The following is a 10,645-nucleotide window of genomic DNA, read 5'->3' as shown; positions in this document are numbered from 1 at the left end:
TATATGCTCGCAATATTCTGTATTTTGAATGTTTAGTTCAATAAATGTCAATATAGATATGAATTTAACTTGATAATCAACGGAAATAGAAACTACAGATAAGATTTGATAAGAACTGTTTGAAAATATATCTAAAACGTTTCATCCCGTGCTTTCGAAAGTGAAAATTGCACCCTTTCTTCGGAATCAATGATAAAATTTTGTATTTATCTAAAATAATGTGTATGTTAAATAACTCTTTTGATGCCTATAATTAATATGTGAGCAATTTTAAAAAATTTCTATTGCGATTAAAGTTTTATCAAGCTTTTGTTTATATGGCAACTTCAATAAAATGAAAAAAACAAACAAAACTTTGTTTGTGTTTTAGCAATTAAAAAGCCAGGAGGGGATTTTTTTTTAACTAGGATATTTTAATGCTAATATATGAAACGCACAAAGAGTAAGCATAAACCCTCTGATAAGCAGTGTTTCGTAAGATTGTATAATGCACACATATTTTTATTTCAATCATAGATAAACAGGCTATTCAAGCAACTGTCACTAAAACTTATGCTTTATGTCTGTGTATCTCGATGGGTTTCGATTTTTTAATTCGTTAGCCATTCACATGTAATAAATTCTATGTTTAGTTTTTTAAAGCTTGGTTTATAAAATTATATTTATATTTTTACAGATTTTTGCTCTTCCACTATCAAATGTTGATGCGAATTCTATCCTTTACTATAACATAGTCTTCCTTTGAAGATATCAGAAAGTGTATGTGAATAAAACATGAATTGATGAACCGAAAGTAGATCTGCATTGTTTTAAGACAGGTAAATTGCATTATTTTTAATAAGCAACTTAATTTTTAATATGTTAAATTTTTCATGTTGAATCATTGTTATAAATTTAATAATGTACTTAAGAAAACATGTATACACTTTAAAATTGTACTCAAATCTTTAGTTCCCTAAAATAAATTTTTAAAATTATTATGATGAAATGCTTCAAAATATGAGTTTACACTTAAATTACTATATTTTGTTTAGTTTTATTGATACATTAAGTTTCTTTGAAATTGTTGAATAATTTTTCCTGTCAATAATTATTAAATCAAACCATTCATTTACCATGATTTTGAAGTGAAAATTAGTGTTGCTATTATTAAAGTTTAGTTGTTAAAAAAGGATTTTTCAGTCTTGCTAACACTATTAGCCAATTTTGTCTCCAACAACCTGGCCCACTGTATATGCAAGTAATATGAACCGTACTTTCAGAATTGTTAATGATTTTTAAATATACATAAAACTATTTATGTGACAAGAGAAAAAATATTTTTTCATAATTGATGTAGTATTTCAAAATTCTCAATCATTTTTTTATTTATTGAAATAAACGTTCTTTTAATTATTTCTTATTTTTATATTGTTTACAGACTCTCTGTTTACCTCTCATTAAGATCACACTTAGTTTGAATTTTCATCAGCAAAGTATAAAAGGTAATCGTTTTTGCTAATTTTTATATTCTGAATTATAAAAAGAACTTTATTTGATTGAATGCTTCTTATGATTGAGTGCTTTATTTGACTGAATGTTTTATTTCTTATAGAGGAAAATATTATAGGATAAAAATATTTTAAAGAAACAGGCCTGGGGTACCAGTTAGTCATTTTATTAATGATTAAAATTTTATGAGTGATCTCCTGATTATAAGTGTAATACAGTCAAAAAAATTTCAAATAGCCTAGAATCTTAATACTTTTATATGTAAAGACATGATCAAATTAATTACATAAATTCAACAAGTCATTTGTTTATATTTTAATAATTTTATTAAATGTTACTCAAACTAATAAGTGCAAGAAACTAATTATGAGATGAATATATTTTTATCATCTAAAAAATTGCTTAATGCAGGTTAAATGTGCTTAATTCTTGTATTTCATTAGTCACTTGTTTAACAGCTTTTTCAATGGCTTAGGGTCTTTAATTCGTGAAATATTGATATTGATGAAAAATAATAACTTAATATTTCTGATATTAATTCATAATTTTTATTAATATTGAATAAATATTGGTAATGCTAAATAAATTTGCTGGCAAGGGCTTAGTTTAGAAATCAAGGGGTCCTGAGCAAAAAACTGTTTGGGGCACTATTGGTCCTCAAATCTACCTGTTGTTGATTTAGAAAATGCTTTTAAATTCTTTACAAATTATAATATATTTGTAAATTTTTGCTAATATTTATTTCAATTTTTGTTTACTCTTAAATTTAATTCACAATTTTGAAGTAAAATACAAAAAAAAAAATTTTTTTTGTAACATTTTAGGGTCCTCTGATGATCAGACCCTGCTACTGGTTTTATGACAGTAATAAAAAAAAAAACGTGTTTCATGGACTTAAGAAACTTATTTTTTGTGTCCATTATACATATACTTAATATCTTATCTGCAAAGTTTCATTAAAAAATTTAAATTTAGTGTGATATTGGTTTATGAATGGGTTATTTACAGATAATTAAAAATGACCCTTGCACAATAACTTTTATATTATTTTAAATATTTTATATTTTAAAATTTTCAGCCTCAAATAAAGTCTGGAATAAATGTTACACTAAACAAATGTATGATTTTTAGTGCAAATTTTTTTAAATAAAACCATTTAGGGTCAGTTTTTATCTATTATTTATTTTTTTATAGAATTTTCAATATTTTAAATTTTTTATTTTCATAAAATATTTTTTACAGCAATATATATTCTAGCTACATCTATTTATGATCAAATTTTTCAGAATTGGAAATATTGTACTGTAAGGGATTTTTTTAATTAGCTGTAAATTATAATTCTTTTGGAAACTTAAAATATTATGTACTTAGTATGTGCATGATGGACTGCAACATACTGAAAATTGAATTCTAACATCAAAGGTAAATAAAAATTATTTTAAAGATCTTGTGTTATCTTCAGAAAACTTGCAAATTGATGATTTCAAATTTTGATTCAAACAAGCATTTAACTCATTTTAAGATGTATGTAGTTTGATATTTAGTGTGCTATATTTATTTTCAAGAGGCTTTATTTTATTAAAACTTACTATATTTCATTAACAATTATGAGAAATTTATTATCGAAGGCTAAAGAAAAATTACAATCGTTGCAGACTCATTGATTTTCGTTGCCTTTGTAATATTTTTTTAATTATTATTTAATTTTGAATTCTATTGTGTTTATTTCTTTCCCCACGTGTGTGCAGAGTTTTTCACTGGAATGCTAGAGAAAAATTACAATCTTTGCAGACTCATTGACTTTTGTAATATTTGTTTCATTAATATTTAATTTTGAATTCTAATGTCTTTATTTGTTTCCCTATGTGAGTGCAGAGTCAGGGTTGGGTTTTTGCCGTCAAAAACTGGTTTTTGACATGACAGTGGATGCCGTGTACCAACCATTACCGGTAAAAACCATGTTTTTACCGGTAAAAACTGTCAAAAACCTACTGTTTTCTTTAATTTATAGCATATAGCGGATAGTGTATTTTTTTCACATAATTGCCTTTATAAATGAATATTGTAAATGATTGCTATTGATTTTGCAACTATATACATGTATTCTTATAGAAGGATATGCATTCATTTCATAAAGAAATATTGTAATATACTTATTGAAAATAGTGATACTTACTTTTATCATTATAGCTTGATTTTAGAGGATTTAAAATTTTGCACTTCTTAATTGTTAGAAATAAACAAACAAATAAAAAGCTTGGAACTATTAATAAATTCAAGAACTAAAAAGAATTTAAAATTTGGCATTTCTTAAATATTAGAAATAAGCTAAACAAAGATTTCAAANTATATATATATATAATTCTTTTTTCCTTGGATTTCCTCTCTTTTACTTTCTGACTACTCTCATCCCTGTTTATGACAATTCAGGGCTGGTACGCCCTGATGACGTCAGCCTTGATTGTCATACTTTTTCAATTTTTGCTGAATTTTCTTTGTCTCATTTGTAACTACTAACAAACTCTTAAGCCAAGAATTACTGCTATTTTGTCAAGTTAAAAACTTTTTTCAGTTGAAAAAGTACATTAAACAAAACTTAATTACAAACAAAATTACAAGTTCAGTAGTCGAGGTCACTGTGCCGAAGCATACGATAGCAAGTGACTAATTTTGCGCATTTTTCATTGCCCAGTTGATTTCTAAGTTTAGTATGGATGAGTTCAAAATTCGAGAAGATTCAAAATTATTTCACCAAATACTTATAAATTATTTTACCAAATACTTATAAATTATTTTACCAAATACTTAAAATTATTTTACCAAAACTATGGGTTTTTGACAGAGGGTTTTTTGACTTGACGGTAAAAACCGTCATGTGTCAAAAACTTGCCAACCCTATGCAGAGTATTTCACTCGGTAAAATGAAGTATATCAAGTGCAACTGCTAGAAATTTAAAAACAAAAATTTTTACTTGAATGCTTAAACTATATTTGCTTTGCTTTTTGACATCATCCCTTACTTTTTGTCTAATATTTTTTTTGTTTGCATTTTAGCTACCATGAATAATCCTGAATCTCCCGATCAAATTGAATACATTAGAACAGAAGTGGAGTTCAAGAACTGGAACAGTGAGGAAACTGAAGAACTCAATTCTTCTCTAAAGATATGCTGCATACCTCTGCCTAGGCGTTTATTCATGTTTGTAAAATATATAGCACCCACTCTTATTTTGCTAGTTAGTTTTGCTGCTGATATTTTTAGCGGTGCAGCTGTAGCTTACAGGCATTATAGGGATAACCATATTGTATGGTTTAGTTTGACTATACTATTTATTTGCGCACCTGCTGTCATGTTCATTGCTCACGCTGTTTTAAAAACTATTACAAATCAAGATTTCCATTTCAAGAAGAAAATACTTTGGATTGTTTTGTACATTTTCACAGGAGCTGGATTGTTACTGTGGCCATTGTGGGGGTAAGTTTTTAATCGTTACTATTTTTACCAGGGCTGACATGATTTAAATTGCTTGATTTGAATTGCAATTCAAATGTTTTTTTTAAAATCATTGTTCTATTAACTGATTTTTTTATTTAAGAAAATACTCATTTATACAAGTAACTCGGGGGCTATTATTTTATTAATCGGTACCGCTCGCCAACCCCGATGATTGCTTCACAATAATTGTTGTTTCATAGCAAAAAACAGTTTTTCTGCTGAAGTTAAAATTATTCACTTAACCCTTTATCTACTGCATTTTGAACTACTGAAAAATTTTTCATAAATATATATATTTTTTTAGCTACCCTATTACAATATACAACAAAAAAAATCTCCCTGTTGTGAAATTTTATTTGTAAGAACTAATTAAATAAAATGGTACTTAAAAGTACCACTTTAACTAATTAGTTTAAAGTGATTGGTACTTATAAGTACCATCAGTAGATAAAGGGTTAACATATATGTACTGGAAGAAATTCTGTTTGCTTATACTTATGCATCCACTTCCCACGTCCAAACATTATTAATAAATATTTTTATAATATAAATATTTAGATCTATTGTTGAACTGAGTAATTTTTTTTTTGTTGAAGCATTTATATTGTTCAAACAAATTTTATGAGTTCTCAACCGTAATTTAATTTTTTCGTTTACCGAACGTACAGATATATAATAAATACTATTTTTGCTTGCATCTCTTTGCTCATGAAGCTGATCGTTAAGTTCTAAATCATTTAGCAGATCTCTTTAACTGTAATTTACAACAGAATATTAATGTTATTTGCTCAAAAATAATAATTGTAAAATGGTTAATAAGATTAGACAACCTTTCTAAGTAACTTTATCTTAAAATGTAGCGCAGAATTACATTATAATAATAAATATAAAAAAAAGCAATTCTCTTATTAATATGATTACATAAATATGATTTTATTTTAATAAATAAATATGATTTAATAAATGAATATGAAGAAAATCTTAAAATAAATATGATTTTATTTTTTCATTGATTATTTTGTAATAATTAGTTAATGTTTTTAATCATTTTAGTTAGAAATATAAAGCATTTTAGTTATAATATTGTTTGTAAATATTATTTAGCATCATTAGCATATTTTTTCAGAGCTTTGATTAATATGTGTAAAATAATTTAAATAGAAACTAATTTTTTAAAGAAAAGTTATGATTTTCATCAACCCTGATTTCGATAATATTGATATAATTTCTCATGCTCCTGAATTTTTTATTCTGAGGGACATTCCAAGTTTTATTTTTTGAAGCCCATTTTTGAGAAACATTAAAATAATTTTTCTGAACATTTCTTAATTAGTGATAAATATTAAGTTTTAGCAATCACTGTATTCTATGTTTAATATCACAAAATATTTCAAATTTACTATTGGTAGTATTATAATATTTATAAGTTTACAATCTAAGGAATCATGTTAATAATTAAAAAAAATTTTTCCAGCTATGTGAAAAAGCTCACTTATGCAATAAGAGCTTTTACGGATGAAGAAAATAGCACTGTATATTTAGAACAATACCACAGTACAACCATACCTAATGATGGTATGCACAAAATGTTAAATGCATTTTTACAATCTGCTCCTCAATTGTTGCTACAATTATACATTCTTTTATCTGCCACTACACCTCAAGATACAAATACAGGTAAATTGTATTTATTTTATTTATTGAATAAAATTATTTTGTATAGACATTTATTATTTAGATCCTTTAAAAGGGTTCAATTCTAAAATAAATTAGGTATGCTTAAGGACTTGACTGTTCCCAAAATTCTTAGCCATAGGGAAAATCCCTTCACAAAAATCCGAACTACTTAAACAAACCATTTTCAAAACTCTAAACTATCAAAGAGATTCAAAAAATCTTATTTATTTAAAATTATATGATTAATAATTATATTTATTTGTATCTTTACAATTAAAAAAATAAAAATTCTTTCGTATGTAAAAATGTTCATTTTTATTTAAAGTATTGGTGAGAACACATTTAAATGGACTACACTTGAAGATGTAACTATTAAAATTTTTCTCTTAGATTCATGGCCAAATTAGTTCATAAACAATATTTCAGATTTGAGTCTATGGTTATTAAAAGAAAAAAAAACTTTTCTATAGGTGTGCATTAAGATTACTTTCTTATTTAGTTTTTTATATTAAGAAGTCTTAGTCATTTAATTTTCTTGTATTTAAAATTTTTTATCCTCGTGACAAATTTTAATAAAATTGTATGCTTTGTTAGGATCTTCATTTTTGACAAAAATACTTTTCATTAAATTCCATTAATGAAAAGCTTTAGAAAATGCTGTGGACTTTTTTCACGGAATTTCATGAACCAATCCATGATAAAAAAAAATTTGGATTGATCCCTTTTTCGATATGGCGCTATTAATAATTTTATTGTTAAGAAAACATTTTTGTATTATTTTTTTTACTATCTATACCTTTTGGAGTTTTCATGAAAACTAAGTTTTTTGTTGCCATCCTTTTATAATTGCACTTAGTTTTTATTTACGATTTTAACTTTGAATCCGAGTTAAGATGGGTAACTTAATATAAATAATTTCTTAAATATGTGTTCTAATATTTTCTGTAAACTCCTTAAAAAAATTAATTTGTTTGAAAATGTAACCACATTGTCTTCCTGAAAGTAGTAAGTAAATTGGACTAAAATAATGAGAAAAAAACATAATTTTATAACTTTTAGTTGGAATAAATAATAAGAGAAAAAAATAAATTTCACAAATAATTTTTCTGTTTTCCTCTGAAGAAAAAGTCTAAAATCATTCTTTTTTTAGCAGTTAATATTGTGTAAAGAACTCTTTAATTAACTAAATGTATTTAAGTCGTTGCAGTATTTATATCATTAAAGCATTATTATATTGGAAGTTAACAAGATTGTTTTTACCCATAAGCATCAAGCATCCAATTTTTCGGGGAGGCGGAATTAAAATACTCAGTTGAAATAGTTTTTTTAAATTTTTACACGAAATAATTGGCAAATAATATAATAGTTGAAATAGTTTTTTTAAAAATTTTTAATCGAAATAATTGACAATCATCGACTAAATACCTATTTATTTCTTAACTTGTTTTAACCTTGAGTTAAAATCAATGATTCATGAAAAATTTAATTATTTGTCTAAAACATTAAGGGAGAATTAATAGAGATAGTTTATAAAGAAGGACATATGTCAACTTGGTAGCAACACTCAGAGTTTAATAAGTCATTTTATAAATTTTTTTAAAAAAAATTTATTGAACTGTTTTTTTTTTGCAATTGAAAGCATTTTAAGTAATTTATCTTATTAAATAATTATATATATTTATATATTTACAGTGATTGCAGAAGTCATATCCATCATATTTTCATTAAATGCATTAACCATCGTGGTTGTTCACTTTGAAGTAAACAGCAAACACCATCCTAGCCGAACTGCAACTGCTGATGAGAATCAAGAAGTGAGTGATTTGTGCTGCGTAATTGTGGAATATCTGTGGTGGATATTATCCATCACAGCACGAGTTCTTGCTTTAGCATTCTTTGCTTCAGTGTTCAAATTATGGGTATTTGTTATATGTGGCATTCATGCTGCAACCATATCAACATGCTTGATATTCAACCACCCCAGTTATTCTGTCAACAAATTTGCAATTGCAATTTTCATGGGTATAGTTTATATCTTTTGCTTTGTTGAGTACAAGGTTGATTTTGGAAAACTGGGTAGAGTTGTTGGTTTATACATTTTATACTATGCTTTCACATTCTGTCAAAATGTCTGCATGGTGTTTTCCGCTTATTTTCTAGCTCCCGGGAATTATTCTTTTCATCTACCAATCGTAATTTTTCATTTTGTCAGCTTTTTTCTTGGTATAGTATTCATGCTATTTTATTTAGGCCTATTGAGACCCTTTTACCTCTCCCTATTGACCAAAGCAAGTAAGCCACTTAATACATAATTAGCATTTGTGATTAATTGTAGTGCCAATTGTAATTTCTCTTTCTTTTACCGGTACAATTAGAAACGGTAGAAAAAACTATTTTCTTTTTTATTTGCTCAGATTTCATTCCATTTTTTTGTAAAAAACTTTCTTTTTACATTTGTACCTGAATTTTATTTATTACATTGAGTTGTAGTATTATTTTCCTGAGCTTTTGCAGCTAGAAATATGTGACTGATTTTTTCTTATTTAGTGCTGTCCTTATATAAAATATGCTGAGTGCTCTCTAATCACAGACTGAGGTAAACATTTTGACAATCCTTGTAAAAAAAATGAAGTAAAAAGAATATTGGTCATCGCGGGTCACAAATTACTATTTCAGCTTGGACAAAAAGAAATAAATCTTTTGGAATCTGACAAATTGCTATTGAGGAAGAATGGATTAAAAACATCAAAACATCTTTGATTGCAGAAGAAAACAGATAGTAGTTGAAAGGCAGAAGTATCTAAAAATCCCTATAAGTTACATTCAGCAATCTAACAGGTTTTTTTTTTTTTTTAAAAATATTTTTTATTCTCATCTTCTTCAATAGAAATATCTCAGATTTCAGATCCGTATTTCTTTTTATCCCATTTAAATATTCTTTTCCAAACAAATGTGTAAATTTTTAGCAAGGATTCTAAAAATATTTACTAAGGACTGTGATTTTGGATCGCCCTATATTTCTTTTCTTTTTTTATTAAATATTTTCCCTGCGTATTTCCTCTGTTACTTGGTTGGGCTTAAAATAATAGAAGATAGTGCAACCTATTGTAACAAATATCTTTTTGATGAAAATTTTTATTTATCTTAATTTTGTTCAAATAAATTGATTAGTTATAGACAATTTTACTTTTACAAACAAAGGATTTGCAGGGAATGTGTTTAATTCTGATATTTTTTTGTGCCTGATAATAGTTACGTTTTTAAGCTTTTTGTCTGGCATGTTATTTCATTTTACAGTTTTAGAAATGTCCTGTTATTATTATTATTGTATATATTTTGTGTAGTGTAACACAAATTGTTGCTTGTTTTTATTTTTAAAGTGGTGGTCGTTATATTAGTTTTCTTTATGATCAATACTTAAATAAATAAATGCCAAATTTTTTTTATACATACTTTTTAGAAATTCTGATGCTTGTATTCAGATGTGTTATGTAATTTTTGAAATGATAAGAAAAACTGTTTATTTGAAGTACTGTTCATATGAAATACTGTACTTTTCTTTTTAAATTTAAAATGAATTTTTTATTACTTTAATGAATAATTGTTGAATAAATTAAGAAAAAATTATCTTTTTTTTTTAGTTTTGTGTTTAATTTATTGTATGGTTTAAAAAAATGACTTATTTTCTTTTCTGATATAATTTCTTTTTGTTGTAGCTATTATACAAAATTCAATTATTTCTTTTTCATTATAGCAGTATAACTTCTAATGGTATTAGCTATTGATATATTCTAAAAAAAAATTGAAAATTATGTATTGATCTTGAGCTTTTGCATATTTTATAAATTTTTTTAAAAATTATTTTATAAATAACAAAAAGTCTTCTTATTTTTATTAAATTGAAATATCGTACATACTTAAAATCTCATTGCAAGAGGCTAAAATCTAAAGTGCCAAATTGTGTAAAATTTCCTTAAAAAA

The 10,645-nt window shown here is 25.5% G+C and overlaps 1 protein-coding gene across 3 annotated transcripts; it reads left to right on the top strand.

The window, feature by feature from the left end:
* The first annotated feature begins 20 nt into the window (after nucleotides 1–20).
* On the top strand, nucleotides 21–10,393 carry LOC107443735 (XK-related protein 6). Of its 3 annotated transcripts, none has more exons than XM_043045416.2 (6): nucleotides 21–260; nucleotides 677–818; nucleotides 1,421–1,484; nucleotides 4,546–4,966; nucleotides 6,462–6,664; nucleotides 8,357–10,393. In XM_043045416.2, the coding sequence occupies exons 4-6, from the start codon at nucleotides 4,551–4,553 to the stop codon at nucleotides 8,974–8,976; spliced, it is 1,239 nt and encodes a 412-aa protein (XP_042901350.1). In that variant the 5' UTR covers nucleotides 21–260; nucleotides 677–818; nucleotides 1,421–1,484; nucleotides 4,546–4,550; the 3' UTR covers nucleotides 8,977–10,393. The 3 variants fall into 3 exon arrangements, with proteins under 3 accessions (XP_042901350.1, XP_042901348.1, XP_042901347.1); XM_043045414.2 differs by having other exon boundaries at nucleotides 85–222; XM_043045413.2 differs by lacking the exon at nucleotides 21–260 and adding an exon at nucleotides 306–442.
* Nucleotides 10,394–10,645: the final 252 nt, after the last annotated feature.

This window comes from Parasteatoda tepidariorum, chromosome 1, assembly GCF_043381705.1.
Source record: "Parasteatoda tepidariorum isolate YZ-2023 chromosome 1, CAS_Ptep_4.0, whole genome shotgun sequence".
Taxonomy (NCBI): domain Eukaryota; kingdom Metazoa; phylum Arthropoda; class Arachnida; order Araneae; family Theridiidae; genus Parasteatoda; species Parasteatoda tepidariorum.
The sequence above is the reverse complement of the archived record's forward strand: the minus strand, read 5'-3'. Positions and strand labels throughout refer to the sequence as shown.